This window comes from Corvus moneduloides, chromosome 16 (assembly GCF_009650955.1).
Source record: "Corvus moneduloides isolate bCorMon1 chromosome 16, bCorMon1.pri, whole genome shotgun sequence".
In the NCBI taxonomy this organism is placed as follows: domain Eukaryota; kingdom Metazoa; phylum Chordata; class Aves; order Passeriformes; family Corvidae; genus Corvus; species Corvus moneduloides.
Window position 1 is genome coordinate 26931 of NC_045491.1, and position 17219 is coordinate 44149.

General features: G+C 41.5%; 3 protein-coding genes across 5 annotated transcripts; 1 reads left to right on the forward strand and 2 right to left on the reverse strand.

Moving 5' to 3' along the window:
* Positions 1-585: 585 nt before the first annotated feature.
* C16H16orf91 (chromosome 16 C16orf91 homolog) lies at positions 586-2424 on the reverse strand. Its single transcript, XM_032126192.1, has 2 exons — positions 2344-2424; positions 586-2235 (listed from the first exon to the last, which is right to left on the reverse strand). The coding sequence occupies exons 1-2, from the start codon at positions 2367-2369 to the stop codon at positions 1884-1886; spliced, it is 378 nt and encodes a 125-aa protein (XP_031982083.1). The 5' UTR covers positions 2370-2424; the 3' UTR covers positions 586-1883.
* A 123-nt stretch (positions 2425-2547) lies between these two features.
* GNPTG (N-acetylglucosamine-1-phosphate transferase subunit gamma) lies at positions 2548-12683 on the reverse strand. 3 transcript variants are annotated; one of them, XR_004243393.1, is made up of 11 exons: positions 12137-12683; positions 12001-12055; positions 11668-11735; positions 9583-9637; positions 9389-9472; positions 8259-8352; positions 6887-7001; positions 6272-6354; positions 5936-6017; positions 4409-4490; positions 2548-3292 (listed from the first exon to the last, which is right to left on the reverse strand). XR_004243393.1 is itself a non-coding variant. In XM_032126180.1 (11 exons), exons 1-11 carry the CDS (start codon positions 12618-12620, stop codon positions 3168-3170), a joined length of 1374 nt encoding a protein of 457 aa, XP_031982071.1. In that variant the 5' UTR covers positions 12621-12683; the 3' UTR covers positions 2548-3167. The 3 variants fall into 3 exon arrangements, 2 of the variants coding, with proteins under 2 accessions (XP_031982071.1, XP_031982072.1); XM_032126180.1 differs by having other exon boundaries at positions 5889-6017; XM_032126181.1 differs by lacking the exon at positions 2548-3292 and adding an exon at positions 3595-3765 and having other exon boundaries at positions 5889-6017.
* TSR3 (TSR3 ribosome maturation factor) lies at positions 11825-16800 on the forward strand. The gene is made up of 5 exons (XM_032126349.1): positions 11825-12348; positions 13494-13687; positions 14488-14661; positions 16043-16106; positions 16185-16800. The coding sequence occupies exons 1-5, from the start codon at positions 11825-11827 to the stop codon at positions 16333-16335; spliced, it is 1107 nt and encodes a 368-aa protein (XP_031982240.1). The 3' UTR covers positions 16336-16800.
* Positions 16801-17219: the final 419 nt, after the last annotated feature.

Here is a 17219-nt window from a genome sequence, read left to right on the forward strand (position 1 = left end):
TGGGCGGGCTGTGGGCGGACTGGGGCGGAGCAAAGGCACTATAAAACAGCGCGTCAGCTTCAGAGCGGGGGCAGAACACTGCGGATTTTACCTGTCATGGATGCCAGTGCTAGGCTCTTAAGCCTTACTCCTATTTAGGAGCCTTTAATAGTTTTTCCTTGACTTTTGGATTAGCTAAAAGTTAGCCCAGCACTGCAAGCTTTTCCAACAGCGGTCCAGTGCTGTTTAAGCCTGAAGATCTCTAATCCCTGCGCTCCTGGGGCATACCTCTTGAGCCACTAGGATCCCAAATTTTTGTATTTTTCTGATTTTTGTAATTTTTCAATTTTTCCGTTCTTAATAATTTTTCTGAGAGTTGTCTCATTCCTCACTGGTTAACATCGCCTTCCCTGGGAACGCAGAGCGCAGACACGGACCCGCCCCGCCCCCTGAGTGCTCAGGTCCGAGCTCCCCCGCGGTCGGGGTACCTCTGCCACCGCGGCTCCGGCGCCTCGGAGGTGGTGCAGAGCGAGCACGAGGAGCTGCTGGAGGGAGCCTTAGCTGACAAAATGTTGCAACCACCTTAAGAGCAAGAGATTATGAGAATAGTTTAACGGGTAGAGATACTTTATTAATCACCACCCGAAAACAAGGCACACACGACGGGGCAGCTCTGTATTTCCTTAAACAAAGCAGCAGCTCGTTTGTTGAGTTGTTTTCATAGAATAGGGAGCAAGAAAGCTAGTCAGGAGCAAAAAGCATTACACCTGAGCTTCAATGTATTTGGGGGGGGGAATCCAGGATCACTCTTTCAGTCATTCCCCAGGATGCCCCCACGCATCTCACTCGCAACATTCTACTGTTGTAAAATTGAACACCAAGATTAAACCTTGTGACAGTACCAAATCAAGTGTACTCATATACTTAGGCATCATGTGGTTAAGGGACTCTACAGCAAAATCAAAAGCCACAGTAGTGCATGTTGTTTAGACTAATCCCTGGTATTACACAAACCCGTTTTCTCCATAGCTTCAGCTTTTCTTAATAGCTGCTATCATCTTTGTTGGTTTTAGGGTTTTAATTAAGGATTTTAATGGCACAAACCCGATTTTCCATTTTTATAGTTGAAAACTTAAAAAAAACCAACCCTCTAATTTTGAAGGGAACTAAGTCGCGATAGTATTTTACATTCCTCCTCTCCAAGAAAAGTCTCTGGAGGGTGCAAGTTTGAATATCTATGAATCTGCACAAAAAACCTAGATAGCGTATTATTCAATGAAACCTCCCCAACATAATGCAAGCCAATCATTTCCATTCTGTGCAAAATACTCTCCTGCCACTAATGACCACCTAAAATCAACCATGCCTAGAAGTTCTAGTCCAGAAAGCATGCACCCTTGAAGGTAATTTCTACATTAATGAGCAGAATTACAAAAAGAAAAAATTCAGAATACAATCGCATATCAATGATCATTCCTTTAGAGCTGTCTCCAATATAAACGGAACATGCTCTGTAACTACCAAAAGGTCAAATGAAAATCACCTTAAGCAGGAATTTCACAGACATTCACATTTGGTATTTTTTAATACAACGATCCGCTAAGAAAAATGATCCATAGAAAAATGGTAGGTTGTATAAAACTTATCTTCCAATTCAAGCTGATTTGCAATACATCCTGTTCATCCCTACCTGCGCAATCCGGAAACGACGCCTTTTCCTACCAGTGTAAATTACTACGGCAAGACCAGCACAAAAAGCAGCATGAAGAAATCAAGCTTGCATGATAAGGCTGCCGAAAAACTAGGAAAAGAGGTTTCTTCCATTAAAGTGTCAGTACAAGTTTTAACCAGATGAATGCAAGCAAACTTCTGGCAGCTCCTTCACTACAGCCGCACTCCCGTCCTCAGTTCTCCTTCTGCAGCTCCAGGGGAGCATTGCTTTTTTGGGCCGTATCTGAGTCCGCGATCTGGCCGGAGAGAACTGCTTCCAGTCGCTCGTCGACCTCCGTTTTGTGTCTGAACGCACACCGTAGCAACAGCCCCGTGCCCAGCACACAAAGAGGCAACACCTTCACCAATGGCCTCTCGTGGTGGCTCCCCATCGACCGACTAACGCTCCAAAACCGCGGACTGGCCTTGCTGCCGGAGAAGGGAATGGGCCCCCCGCGCTCTGGATGCGCGCCCACCGCACCCTCGGGGTCCCGCCGTCGTGCCAGTCCCCGGCGGGGCCCGGGCAGAAGCGGGGCTCGCCGCGCCCTGCAGAGACACACGCGTGAGCGGCGCAGAAGGCGCACGTAGCGTCCCGGCCCCCCTCCTCACCGCCAGCGGTCACGGTCCGGCCCCCGCCGCAGCCCCCGTCCTCACCGCCAGCGGCCCAGCGCCCAGATCATCCCGCGCCTTCCGGGAACGGAAACGGAAATGCCCCCGGGAGCTGGGTGGCGGCTGCCGTGGCGGGGGCAAGGCCGAGAGGACCCTGCACTGGGGGGCTCGCGAGCCGCACTACAGGAGGCGGCAGGGTGACCGCAGATGGCGCTCACCGACCGCTACAGTGCCGTTTCCATAGCTTGCGTTGGAAGAGTCCATTTTATTCCGCATTACGTACAGAGACTTGCCAGGTATTCCCTTCGCACAACTGTGCTTTTACAACAATTCAGCGGTTTCATCGCACCTTTCTGTCAGATCCTGACCAACTTTCATTTAACCCAACAGCCAAATACGACATTAACCTTTGAACACGAGTGGGTGGAGTGGCGTGCTCTGCGCTGCTGTGGCAGAAAACGTTTCTTTTTCTGCTAAAGTGTGCCCAGAAAACTTTTTACCATACAGATTGAAATAATATGTCCTTAATATTGTATTTAGTACTTTTCTTACATCTTGCAGCACTGGTCTTGAGCTGGTTTGTGTTTACTCCAACTGTTGCCACATTTGATCAGTAAAAATAGCTAAAGCTGGGACTAGACACACAGAATCTGTAAATTTGTGCCAAATATTGGTCTTCGCAAAGAAGCGTTACAAATGTTCTCAGAAACCAGCCAACTAGTCTCATAATGGTGTGCTTTCCCTCTACTACATTCTGTTTGCTTTAGGGCAGAAATTCAAAAAGCCAAGAAGACTCACAAGAAGGTAAATCCCATTTCTGGCATAATACACGTTCAGCTTAATTTACAGTCTGTACCACCCAAGTTTCTTCATACAGTGTAATTCCAAATTCCTGTATCGCCATGCAGGTGCTTGTCATCCTTTGAGCTATTAAGAACCGATGCCACTGCAGTTGCCAGATGGTGACTTACGTACTCAACACTGGTATTTCCAGCTGAAAAATTTTGTTTTTAAATAAGACATCAGTTATTTTTGCTTTTAAACACCAAAACATTTTTGTCACAGAATTCACTAAATAATTTTGAAATAAGTCATCTAAAGTGAATTCTGCTTTTGATTATTCAGTGCTAATCTGCAATAATGAAAAGAACTACTGCAATAATGAAAGAACTACCAAACAGGCAGAAATACTGTGCAAATTACATAGTTAATAATGTGCAGATAACGTACTACACAAAATTTTTATGAGTTTTTTCCTAGAAAAGTTTCCCAAAGCAAAAAGAAAAAAACTAAGTATGTCACTAATTTTAAGCTAATTTAATTAGCTCAAAGGTTGTTTTGTTGAAGTGCCAATGCTGAACATAAAATCTGTAAAAGAAAATACATCTGTATTCATGTATGTATGTATATTTCCAGAAATTCAATTCTCCCTTGACAAATAGTTCATGTAATAAAGGGCATGATGGTCTGGAAGGAATGAGGGAAAACAAACAAACAATCACAAAACCACTCAAAAACCAAACTACAAACCCCTCCAAAAAAATCAAAAAACAACTTGTCTGGAATTAGTCCAGATAAGCCGTGCTCCTTCAAAGCCAGCACCAGTCTTTCCTTCTAAAAACTGCATGTGATATGGTACTTACCTAACAGAAATCAAAGAGAGAGAAGAAAGAAACAGGCGATTTCAAAAAAGGAAAAAAACAATCCAAAAAGATCTAGAGAAAACTTCAAGTGTTATGAAAGAAATTAGGCCTTGTGGTTAATATACAGAAAGTGGAGTCACTTCAAAGACACACTCGTGCTATTAATCATGTAATACCGATTTCCTTTTAAATTGGCACCTTAAGGACTGGAGACAAACTTCAGTTACAACAGCAGTCAAAATTTTTCTATAAAACTACAATTTCAAGACATCAACAGATTTTTTGAGGACAAAGTAAGTCCTTGTGCACAGGAATCAAACCTAAGTACTTATTAAAAACTTTGTCTACCGAATTTTACCTCCATATATGCCAGATCATTTAATTGTTGCTGTAACTGAAAACAGCATTGGGGTATTCACATTCTGAGCAAACAATCATGGAGAAGAACACTACGAAAAAAAACTCACCAGAATTTCCTTTGTATGCAATACCATGCCGACGTAATAAAACTTTCAGTTTTTTTATTTCTTCAGAAAGTTGCTTGTATTCCTAAGAAAGAAAATACATTTACAATAGTTCTCCAACTTTACAAATACATACCTAAACTGGGGGCTTTTAAGAAAAAAATGCCTCTGTGCACAGCTGTTACGCCTTTTGGCTTTAAAGATGTTAAACTAAAGAGAACAGTGCAAATTTTAGAAAAAGATACGTCTGTGTTGCCAAAAGAGGAGCCAGCTTTTTTCAAACCGAAGAGTAAAAATTACAAATGCTTTTTGTAACTATTTCAAATCTGCTCTGTAACTAGCATTTTATCATAGACCAAAATCTTAAGTTTGCTTCAGGACTACCCTTGTTTTCTTATTATCATAATGCTGCAGTCTGGAAATTTGTGACCTCCTCAACTCTTGACCTAGTAACTTCATGTTTTTGCTCTCAGCAGTTTCTGTTAACTGACAGAGACAGGGATTGCCTAGTTCTTTTGAGACTCAAACCACATACCTGAAATCTCAGAGAAGCCAAATTTTTCGTTGTGTTTTGGTGTTTATGTGAATAAAGATAGAGCAAAATAATAAGTATTTAAGATTCTGTGGTTACCAAAACAGCCAATTTATGTCAATTAAGCTATGATGGAGCCAGAAAAAGAAGTACAAATTATTAAATACTGTATTGTTAACGAATGAAAAAAAATTACGACTGTTCCAGCTCCTATCAGATCAAAATGGTGATCTTTATATTAAAGTATATTCAGCTTAACCATGGTTTTATTTGGTTATATTCATGAATTACTACATGGTGTTTTGTCTTTGCTACATTTTTCAAATAAAAAGACAACAGCAACTGCTTCTCTGTATTGTAACGAATGAATTCCTTTCCATGCTCTTTTTCTGATGTTCGGGTCGCACTCTTCTAGGCTGAGCACACCTTCTACCTCTATTTTTCCCATTCCAATTCTGTTGCAGAAGAACTGTTCACATACACAAGAGTAATTCAGAAATGAATACAGCCATTCTGCCTTTTGGTTGTGCAACAGCCAGTGCATTCTTAACGCAAGTCTGGGTAATTATCCACAGAGAGAAGCGTCAACTTTCTCGAGGTCGGTTACACATGTATCTTCAGTAGTACTTCCTTCCTGTCTCCAGACTGGTATTCCCCAGAAGGAGTACCTACAAGGTGTTCATAACCCAAGTGCATATGCTAATTCCTTCATAACCCCCATTTTCTTACTGGGCATTCATTTTTGCTGGTTTGTTTTTGACTTAGGGGCTAGAATAAAGATACCAAATCACACTGTATGCAGGCTGTTACATATTGAAACCAGAAAAGATAACGCCATGAACAGATTCAGCTCAATACCAAGGGCGTTTACATAATGCTCTCCCCACTGATACCGTCATACAGTGAAAAGGTGGCAATTTAATTCCACACTGTAAATATTGTGCTCTATACCTTACTGCACGTCTCCACTGTTTCAAATTCCAGAGTTATTTTCTTACTCTGTTTTTCAGCTTCATTTTCTTCTGTTGCTTTCAGAAGTCCTGCTTCCTCAAAAATCTCTTTCAGTATTTTTCTGTAACCCTAAAAAAGAAAGTTTCCAAAAGGTGATCGATCAATCTATTCAACTCTCATCTCTGCTTGTAATTTTCACTGTCCATTCCAAGTCCTCAAGCTTCATTACCAGTTCATATAGTAGTTACAGAACACGAAAATTACTATTTGCCAACCACAGAATAAATGCATCTACTCCGAAAGGAGAAACTACAGAAGGCAGGTTTGGCTATTTGACAGGAATTGGTTTTTTTACCAAATAGAGTTGGAAAAAATTAATAAACCTGGTCAGTTATTAGTTCATCATACAGAAGCTGCTCTGCTTCATCCCACTTCCTTTGCAGTGCTTCAGTCAGAGTTGGATAAACTGAAAAACAGAAGTCAAACCATGTAAAAACCTAGAGCACTGTCCTGCATTAGTTAATTCCTCCTAGTATCATGCAAGCATATTTGTTTTAAGAACTCAACGTTTCTATACAGTACAAAGTCTCTACTGCTTTCAAGAACTGGGCTTACGCTTCAATTGCGCTTCACACGTTTGAAGTTTCTGGAGAATGACCAGAAATTTTTCTTATTTCCAAATACAAGGCCTCATATTCCTTTGCTCAGTGTAATTCTAACTGAGCTTTTTTGTAATGTAAGTCAAATAACAGCTACCACAGGGCTTATTCCTACAGTCCAAGAAAAAAAAAATTCTGTGAGTCTACACTAGGTAGCAATGACAGTTTATTCGAGAAATACCTATGTGTTATAATGACTGGGATTTAAAATACACTTCATAATTATATGTTAACATTTAATACAAATTTATATTAAGGTACAAACTCAACCTAAAAATGTACGCTCTGAGGATACTGTTAATATGCCAGCTGCTCCACAAAATATTCTCTAAATCTTACCTAAAAGTGAGTGGGGATGGCACACGAGAGGAGTCTCAAATGTCAGAGAGTAAACACAAGTACTTGGCTCAGACACGTAAGCCAATTTATTGCTCTTTCCACAAACAAGATGAACCTAAACATCAGTAAAAACAGAGATGAGCACAAAAGGTCTACATGAAACAAAACCAGCACTGATGATCAGTTTGCTGTGTTCCCATGCTAGTAGATGCATTTCTGCAAATACTGTCATGTCAAAGCTTCCAGTGCCTTTTTTTTTTTTCCCCAACAGAAAAAGCATTGTAGGAAGCACACCGTCCATTTATCTTACCAAATGTGAAAATTGTTTTCTCTAATGGGAAATGATTCTCCCCCCCTACCATTGTTCCTTGGACTTCTAAGCACCATATTTCCAGCAAGAATGAGAGTAAAAAGGAGGGTGAATAGGACACCCTTTAGAATCTCATCTAACGTAAGCACAACTTTCTTAAATTTTATTTCTGACCAATGTGCTAACTGAAGAATACAAGACACATCCAGACTGCAGAGAAATGTTTTCATCTTCAGATTTGCAGCACCAATATTTTCTGTCTTCAAAACGAAATGCCAGTGAAAGATTGCAATCACAACATCAAAGGTCCTACAAAAATATTAATTCTTTCTGCAGCTTCTATGGGAAATAAAGATGTTAACCAGGCACCTCCATTGGAGTATAACATTTTCACCTTGGCCAGGATATGGCAGCCAAGTTGGCAGCTAATCACAAGAGATTCAACAAGGCAAAGTGCTGCTACTTGGGTCATGACAACCCCGTGCACTGCTCCAGGCTTGGGCGAGAATAGCTGGAAAGCTGCCTGGTGGAAAAAGACCTGGGTTGAGAGGTGCTACTCATCAGGCTTGTGCTCCAGACCCTTCCACAGCTCCACTGCCCTTCTCTGGACACACTCCATGACCTCAAATCATTCCTGAAATGCTCCTAGTGCTTGTTCTAACACCATACTTTAGCTTCTCAGCATGCTATTGTTAACTGCCTAATTCTTTTCCCTCCTTTTTCCAGCATGTTCTTAGTAGGCTGGCATCTTAAATTCAACAAAGAGCTCTTTTTCTTTATTTTGCCTGACACAAATTACAAAGCACTGTACCGTATTTCTATCAAGGAAAAAAAGAGTTGTAAGTAACCAGTGAGAAAACATAAGTAAATGTCTTCAAAATTTTATCCCAATTCTAGCTTTCCTCTTCCATTCATTCACGTAGTTCCTGCAGGAATTTGTCTTTATGTTTTCTATCACAGCTTAAATGATGACTTCTTCAGGGTAGGAATGTTTCAGTTTGTAGTCTCACAAGTGTATGTAGAGTCATGCTGTCTGAATTAGCATAGTCAAAGTTACTATACCTTTGTCTGTCTGCTCTTAGTTTCACAGGAGTCTCCTTCCCTCATCCACATTCCAACAAACGTGTTGTTGTCAATTTCCCATTCATGCCAGATTCTGAAAAAAGAGGACATTATTTTGTTTTAAGTTACTGGAAAAAAAAGGATGAACCCTCAGGAAGAAAATCAAGAACGCCCTCATACCATGTTCAATTTAAGTGTAAATACTTCATTTTTGTTGTCTGAGTATTTCCATTTCCTACAGCCTTGGAAGCAGTGTAGTTTGTTACCCAGGTTGCTATATAGGGCACGTCAGTAGCACTTTTTGAGAGCAGAGCTTTGGATCAAATTTCAGTTTGGAAACCATTTGCACTTAGAAATCTGTGTTTAAGTCCAGTAAAATACAGTTAATACATCAATCCCACCACAAATTCCATGAGGCTAAGTACCCTGTGCAACTCAGTTTGTTTGCAGGATTTTTAGAGCTGGTGAGAGCACCTACAAAAACTAGTCTACTTCTGCTAGTCCTAAAGCAAATGATACCCTCAGCATGGTGATGTACCAGTTTTCTCACATACCGGCTTACCATTTTGCACATAGGAAAAAAAGAGACAACTATATGCAAAATATTTAGAAAAGCAATGCTCTGGTTGATACTTAGATTTATTTTAGGTATTATGATCCGGTGGTATTATGATCCAGGGTCTTTAAATACTTTGGGATACTTTTTTTTTGGGTCTACATTGAGCGTTTTATAACTTATAATGTTTAACAACCATTAGGCATAAAGCACTTTTTTCATTTTGTAATTTTTGTATTCAAGTCAAACTGCAAATAGTTAATGGACATGCAATCTGTGCTAATATAAGCTGCAGTCAGACATTATTGAATTTCTCACATGAACATATCACGCTTGCAGTTGGCATTGGTTATTAATCAGTCTCCAGCTAAAATACTGTGTTAGTATTTATCAACAACAAAAAAATAGCTGAATTTTTCAAGACAGGGTCCTTCTATGCATAATACCTTGGGAACTACCATGACCTAAGCTGACCAATAGAAGAATCTTAATTTTAAAACTGCCTCCTTTTTTACAATCTATGAAGTGGCCTGCTAACAACATAGCTAAAACGTAAAAGGTCTAAATGCCTCACCCTAAAATCCCACTATAGGCATTCCAACGAAAAGTCTGCTCATGCTGGGTGACATTATGGAAAGGACAAAACTCATACTTGTACCTTAAAATGAGAGAAAGGAAAAAGAAAATAAGAGACGTTTCAGACTGGAATACAAAACCAGTTAATTCCTAGTAAGTATATAGAAACAAATATCCAAATCCATTACTCACGTGGATTCCATGAAACTGAAACACTTGCCAGCAAGCCTAAAGAGATGTGCAGGGCCTAAAAACATCACAACATGACATAAAGGAAAAATAATGTTTTGGTTAAATTTAAGCAAGCTTCTGCGGTGACAAAAGTGCAAGGAGCATGTGACAAATTTAGTTTTCTGCTGTACATAGGAATTTTTTATCTTTCATATGAATTACTGTTAAGTTCTCACTAGCACTATACCGGTTTGCATCATGACCTTTGACGTTTTTCATTCTCACTATCCAGTGAAATAGATAAACCTCTTTTTAAAACAAAAATAAGAAACCTGTGTAAAAATAAACATTTGGAGGCCAGGTCCATAAAAGGAATCATCAGTGCAGATCATGCCAAAGTCTAACACTGAAATCACTGAAACTCTTGCTTGGCAGCTGTCTGTCTCCAAAGTCATTCAAACTCTGCAAGTTTATACTAGTAAAGTCCATTTGTTCAAAATGTTGACAGCACTGCGTATTTCAGTTTCACTGAGATTCTCAAACTGAATATTCTTTTTCACCGTTTGCCTTCGTGGTCTGATCCAGGCAGTACTCAACAAGATAAACCTTTTGCTGTCAGACAGGTCAGCAGCTGCACTTCTACTCTTGTAGTATTGACTACAAGGCTTGCTGTCAAAGCAATCAAGACAGGTAACTAACTTGTCATTAAAAAGAGCATCAAAAGTTCTGAAGTACGTGCTAGAGGAGTATTTCAGTATCTCTTGTATAAGGAAATTTTCCTTGGAATTACTAAATACTTACGAGGAAAGAAGAAAAGAGATTACAAAGCATATAAAATAAAACCCCATCCTGGGCTCTAACTCCTGCTGTCAGGACTGCACGGGTACTTTTTCCAAGTATCTAGACAAGCAATCCTACCAACAAAGGTCAGACCACCAGAATCATGCCCTCCAGAATGCCTTAACCACTGGGATACAGGCAGGTTCTCTTTCCCAAGTGTTTTCCTGACTGTATGATCTTGCATTTCATTCTAGAGATAGGCTTGGCCAAAGGGTTTGCTCCTCTGCTACATGAAATCTGTGCCCTAGCAATTAGGATGCTCTAGAAGAGAAATCAACAGAACTATTACCCCAATTATTTTGTAGAAGAAAAGAGCAAGTACGGTTTCCATGCTAAAGAAATAATTGTGCAAGGCAGGGGTCCATGCCCTAGATTCGTGTTCCATATATACCCCCAATTTTTGGCTACATGTACAATCCCACAACAAAGAAAAAAGGATTTCTGGTGTGTTGCCCTTTTTTCCTGCTATGTTTGGCATCTTCCCATTCAGCATTCTATTACTAATCCCATTTCTAATTATTTCACTTTTCACAGGCAGTACATGCAGAATTTGATTTGAGTTTATAAAACATGACAAAAAACATTAAGCATAGTCACATTCAATGTTGCCATACCAAAATGCCTTTCTTGAATCTGAACAAGGTTTAAGTCTGTGCCTAAGGTTAGCAGAGAGACAAGAGTTACTCCCTTTTGCTTAGTCTGCCTTCAGTGCTTATCTGCTCTCCTCCTCAGATGGCCTAGAATTTTTTACATTCTTGTTCATTTTGCTTAAGTGGTGTATTTATGTTGCAACACCTAGGCTGTGTGTGAAACTGAGGCCCTCTGACTGGCTCCAAGACTACTCTTAGGACTTTTTTTAAAAACTATATTTGGGTATTAAGTACTACCAGATGATGGGATTACTTTCATATGATAATCCCAATGACATCAAGGACGTCAAGAAGAAAGGAGTGTTTACTGTGGGTCAAAAGGATCTGTGTCAGGCTGAAAAAACACAGAATAAAAACATATGGATAGTACTGTCACAAAACCAGTATAAACAGCACTGGGACCTGGAACCACCAATGAAGTCAATCTAGGTTTTAACTCTTCAGAGCACAATAGAACACATTTGCCCGTGCTTATTTTCCGTGATGCTTCTAAAATCACATGCCAAATTAGGTTTTGTGTGCGTAAAGTCGATTATTTGCATTGCAAACAACTGTTGCTAAATGATAAAAACCGTACCAACCCCCCCCCCCACCCCCCCAAAACGGTTGCATATACCTGATACTGCAGATGGGGACATCTTTGGCTGCAGCCTATTTGTCTGAGGCAAGAATGGGTTATTCAACCTTTCAAAAGAAGGAAAGTTAAACGTTTAAGGGTGAGTTACGCATCTGGCCGCGCATACATCCTCCCCTACCTGTGCGTCCCAATACCGATGGCCGCTGCCCGCGGGCCACCAGCGGGGTCTGCGCCAGCGCCCCGGCCCAGCGCCCCGGCCCGGCGCCCCATCTCCGGAGGAAGAAATGGGCTGGAGCGGGCACAACGGCAGACAGACCCGAACCCGCCGAGTGCGGGTGGAGCGCGGGACACGGCGAGCGGGCGGCCACGTACCCGAACGTATTCGGCTCCTCCACGATCTTCATCTTCCCCGCCGAGGCGAAGAGACCTGCGAGGAGAGAGCAGTTTGGCCGCGGCGGATGGACCAAGCCGCCAGCGCGCCCGCTCGCCCCGCGGCCCCCGCACTCACCCAGCGCCGCGCTCAGCGCCGCCAGCAGCAGCCGGGCCGCCATCGCCGGTGCCGCGGGAAGCGGAAGTGCGCGCGCAGCGGGGCGGTGTCTCCGCCGGGCGCGGCCATGGAGCACCGCCGGCGCGGGAGCCGCCGCGGGAGCCGGCGCAGGGCTCGCAGCCGGGCTCGCAGCCTCGAGACTTTCGCGGTGGAAGCAGAGGCCGCGCTGAGAGGTGCGTGAGGCGCCGCGGGACGCGGACAAGGGCAGGCACGTCCCGCCGGGCTCTGCCGCGTCGGCGCTGGGCACTGATGTACACTTGCTGTTTTCAGCTTGCCTGGAGGGCGAGAGGGCCGCGGATGGGGGCGCTCGGGAGGCCAAGTTCCCCTGCCCCCTTGCCATGTGGGAGCTCGGACACTGCGATCCCAAGAAATGCACCGGGAGAAAACTAGCCCGGAAAGGGTTGCTGCGAACCCTGCGCCTCCGCCAGAGATTCCCGGGCGTCATCCTCAGCCCGCTGGCCACGGAGTATGTCTCTCCCGCTGACAGGTGGGGGGCTCCGGTGCCTGTTGGCAAACCCGGGCCGAAGGTGGGGTGGAGAGGCGCAGACTGTGAGGGAGAGCACTTGGTTCAAACACGGTCCTGACGCTGTATTAGGGAGAGCATTTTAAGCCCTGATTCACGGCCGAAACTGATACGGAATAAAATTGACCTTATTATATTACACCCATGCATGAACATGAGAAGTAGAGCCGTTTTATCAAATCAGCTTAACATTTTTACACAGCTGGTATCAGATGAGAAAAGCATCTGTAGATCCCAATGAAAAATCAAGGTGCACATCTTGTAGGTTAATTACTTCAGAGCACGGGCCTGTAGCTACTGTATCTTTTATCGTTCCATATTTAAGGTCCTCGGTTAGAGAACGCAATGTGTTAACCAGAAAACCTTTTTGGAGAAATGAGAATTTCCTTCAAATGTGCCTGCAGAACTTTTATAAAGGTGTACTTACTCAGAGAAAAGATTTGTCTTTAAAAGCTAGCAGAGAACCTAACTCTGAACTTTGGTGTAGTTTAAGATGTGAACATTACTATTAATCACACTCCTCTGTAGCATTTTTAAACCTAGAAGTATTCACATTTCATTTTGAAACACATGGATAAACCTTTTTTTTGCCGTTTGCATGTTTGGAGGAAAACCATGCTACTATTCTTTCTCATTGCATCTCTGTTTTAGGTTATTGTAAGGCACATGGGTTTTGATTGACAAAGCAGGGGTCATATGCAAGTTTGTTGCCAATATAAAGCAGCAATTTGAATTCTCACTTCATCAGTGTAATGGTGACAATTTTTCAAATACAGTGGCGTTTCTTTTTTTCAGGCGTGTCATTGCTCAGAGTGGAATTGCAGTCATAGATTGCTCCTGGGCCAAATTAGAAGAAACTCCCTTTAAGAGAATGAGAGGGGGCCATCTGCGGTTGCTGCCTTACTTGGTTGCTGCAAATCCTGTAAACTATGGTCGGCCGTGCAAGCTGTCCTGCGTGGAAGCTTTTGCTGCAGCATTTTGCATTGTCGGTAGGCTCAATTTGTCTGATGTGAAGTACGTTGCTAGCAATTCTTACATCCTTAATAAATCAGAAGAGATGGTCTGCGACAAAAGAAACTGTAATGCTGTCACACAGGTCATCACTTTCTTGAGTTTGGGATTAGATTGTCTAGCTTTCTTCCAAGTGCTTGTATCGGTGACACTGAGGTATCTGTGGAGTATTCATGTCAGCTACTAAACAGGACACAAACTGATAATCCTCATTTTGTCGGGATGGTGCGTAACATCAGAAAAACTTTAAAAAAAGACAGAAGACAGAAGACGAATCCTTAGGCACCTTTGCCTTAGTGACAGGTAGCAGCTGGCTGTTAATAGGGCGAGGTCCGGGTAAGAACAAAAGAAATTGCTTGTCTCCCCCCCTCCCCCCCCGATGTTTTGCAGACTCATCACTGAACTTTGATAAGATAAATGCTCTACCATACTGCAGACAACTCTTTATCTTCTGAAGACACTGTATGTGCAATTGGTACAATACGTACTGAAGGGCTGTGGGACCTAGAGTTTGAATCATTCATTACCTGTACAAAATATGTAACACTCACTAAAGGGCTATGAACTACTCTTGGATTCAGTTCCATGATTCAAGTTAAACTGAAATTTGAAAATATTTGTAGTTTTTCCAAAAGTTTTAGTCTCCAAACACTGAAAGAAACACTGGCAAACGTCTCTCTATTGCATTGATACGTAGGCGTGTACTGAACTGGAAACGTGTAAGCCGAGTGAAATCTCACACTAAAGAAGATAACTGATAATTTATTTTCTGTTTTAGGATTCCCAGATCTAGCCACCATTCTCCTAAGGAAATTTAAATGGGGTAAGGCATTTATTGACCTGAACAAAAATCTCTTGGAAAAATACGCAGCTTGTCATTGCCAGGACGACATTGTAAGCATTGAGAAGGACTTTTTAGCCAGTGTCCAAGAAAAAAAAGATGAAGAAGTAGGTAAGATAAAAACACAGAAATACTACACATGCCCTTTTTATACTACACCTGCCCTTTTTCTAAGCAGTTTCTTTACAGTCTTTAACCTAAATCTCATGAAAATATCAGAAGGTGGAAGATAAATGCTTTGTTGAAATGTGTTCTGTCTTTATACTGTGCTAAGTGTGGCTCTTCGCCCATTTTTTTCAACGAAAGCAATTTAATATATAGAGTAGTGTATTCACAGTTGAACTGTGAAGCAGTTACCCTTATTCAACTAACCAAACTAGAAGAAGTAGGAGCAAAAAGAAAGTATGATGCTTCCTTGTTTTATATACAGATGTTAAAAGCAGAGTAAATAGACTAGTAATTGAGAAGGAACTATGAGAGAAAGATACACATACAGTCAGACAGCAAGTCAGTTACACATAAAGCTGTGAAGGACCTTTAATTGACTTAATTTATATAGTCCCCAATCAAGACGTTTAAAATCAGACATATAAAGATAATTAAAATCATTTATAGTAAGTACAAGTACTTTATTCCCAAACTCTTCCAGTAATTTATTGGAATCCCAGTATTTCAGGCCGTATTCACAGTGAGTGCTTGGTCTCATGCAAGACAGCACAAAGAAAGGCAAATAATCAAGAACATACGTAAAGAAATTATCCTAATTAGCGTTTTCCTTTCCCAGTGATTAAGCCCTGTCCAATAGGCCAGGGCTGTAAGAAGATAGTCAACAGCCTTTAGTTGCTCTTAACTTTGATTTCTTTGCCATATGCTGAATTAAACCATCCTCTTGCTTGGTGGAAGCCTAACTAGTTAGACTAAACTGAAGACAGCTCTTAAGGGGCAACACGACTATGCCAATTAAAGCACACTCCCACCTACAATCCTATGTATTTCCTGGTTGAACTGCAGAACCTAGGCTATCATACCTTGTTTAACTTTTCTGAGGTTTGACAGTTCTTTCCAGCTACCTCAGCCAAAGTAAGCCCAGCCCCACCCTTACTCAGCAAGAGCTAAACCTGGACAGCTGTAATTCACTTCTCAGTGGACATCAGCTAACGAGATAGCCCTTTTAGAATTTAATGATTTCGAGACCATCCATGTTTTCTTACCCAAAGCCTTAGAAACCTACTCATACAATCTGACTACCTCTAAAGAGCTACTGAACCCCTTCCAGGGGATGAGGGAAGAGTGAAAAGCCTAGAATGGGCAGGCAGGACTTGGGTTATTTCCGCACCTCCCCTGGTTTCTCATCAAACAACTATGATAAACTTACGAGAAATGGGAACCAGACTTTCTGTCCCTTCCCCTCCCTGCCAATAATCTATGAAAATGAAGGTAGACGGTTAAAAAAATGCTTTTTTCATCTGCAGTTTTTCCTTATTTTTTCCAGATCCATTTGACATTGACTTAGACAAAGAATTTTCTAATCCCAACAGGCCAGTCAATTCCTCAGGGTAATGAAATTTAATTTCAGTACTTGTTTTTCTTACTGTAAGTTATTTTGCCTTTATAATCCTGAAAAATATTTCCAGTCTAGCACAAAGCAAGGAAGACTCTGAGGAGGACAGCATGAGCAATCCAGATGAAGCCACTGAAAGCAGTGAAAGCACTGACGAGAGCAGTCCAGAAGAAACAAAAATACAACAGGAAATAAAAATGCCCAATAATCCCAAAGAGTCGTAACATCTTGTATAAAGAAATCTTCTTGCAAATACTTGAGTGCGTCTTGTTCACCTGTAACTTGGTGCTTAGCAAACATCAGTCTCTATGCAGGTTTATAGGTCTTTTTATGCACGAGGGCTCTAGGTTATTTAATTTTTAGGTAAGTATGGAATGTTAAATTATTTTGTAAGGAGCTTGAAGCTTAGTTACAAGTTAAAAAATAAACAACCCTGTATTCTAATCAACATGTCTAGAAAGTGGTTTATAGGGATTATTTTTAACTAATAGTGTATTAGGTAAACTTTCTTAACTTCTCGTCTGTATTTCAGCGGGAAAACATGACTAAGCTATTGTCCTGTTCATGGTACCTACCACATAAGAAGTCCCTGACTCTTCGCAGGCTTGAACCTGCCACGTGTATTTCAACTACTTCATCTATTTAGAATAAACTGAGCAAAGCTTAAAAGGAAAAAATGCTTCTTGGAATTGCTTTAACGTCTCCCTGTGTCTTTTCAGGAACTTTAATTGCTCATTTTATTTACTCTGATACAGTCCTAAGCAACACACTGCTTTGGCACTTCATATTCAGAACTGTACTGTGAAACTTCAGATCACAGGTTCATCAATGCTATCTCTGTGTATTTGCATCACTCAAAGTGGCACCGTACCAAGTCAGAAATACACAGTGTCTTAGGTCGCTTTTCCCTATGCCTGCCAGTTTGTATAATAAAAATGAGCTGCTAGCAGTTGTTTTCTGTATATTTAAATAGAATACTCTGGAGTTTCAAGCTGTAACCTAAACTTTAAACCCTTCAGTAGAATCAGAGATACTAAGGACAACTCACAGACACACCTTCAGAAATCAGAGTTCTTCACGTCCCAGGACTTTCTCCTCTTGTCCCTCT

Excerpts from the sequence above, each read along its gene's own strand:
- C16H16orf91 (XM_032126192.1), bottom strand. The coding sequence starts at position 2,369 with ATGATCTGGGCGCTGGGCCGCTGGCG. Across the intron at positions 2,236-2,343 it reads TGGGCGCTGGGCCGCTGGCG|GGCGCGGCGAGCCCCGCTTC; the intron begins GTGAGGACGGGG and ends GTGTCTCTGCAG.
- TSR3 (XM_032126349.1), top strand. The coding sequence starts at position 11,825 with ATGGCCGCTGCCCGCGGGCCACCAGCGGGGTCTGCGCCAGCGCCCCGG. Across the intron at positions 14,662-16,042 it reads AAAAAAAGATGAAGAAGTAG|ATCCATTTGACATTGACTTA; the intron begins GTAAGATAAAAA and ends TATTTTTTCCAG. Across the intron at positions 16,107-16,184 it reads AGGCCAGTCAATTCCTCAGG|TCTAGCACAAAGCAAGGAAG; the intron begins GTAATGAAATTT and ends AAATATTTCCAG.
- GNPTG (XM_032126180.1), bottom strand. The coding sequence starts at position 12,620 with ATGACGCCCGGGAATCTCTGGCGGAGGCGCAGGGTTCGCAGCAACCCT. Across the intron at positions 9,473-9,582 it reads TTCAGTTTCATGGAATCCAC|GTACAAGTATGAGTTTTGTC; the intron begins GTGAGTAATGGA and ends TCTCATTTTAAG. Across the intron at positions 7,002-8,258 it reads CTAAGAGCAGACAGACAAAG|GTTCATCTTGTTTGTGGAAA; the intron begins GTATAGTAACTT and ends ACTGATGTTTAG.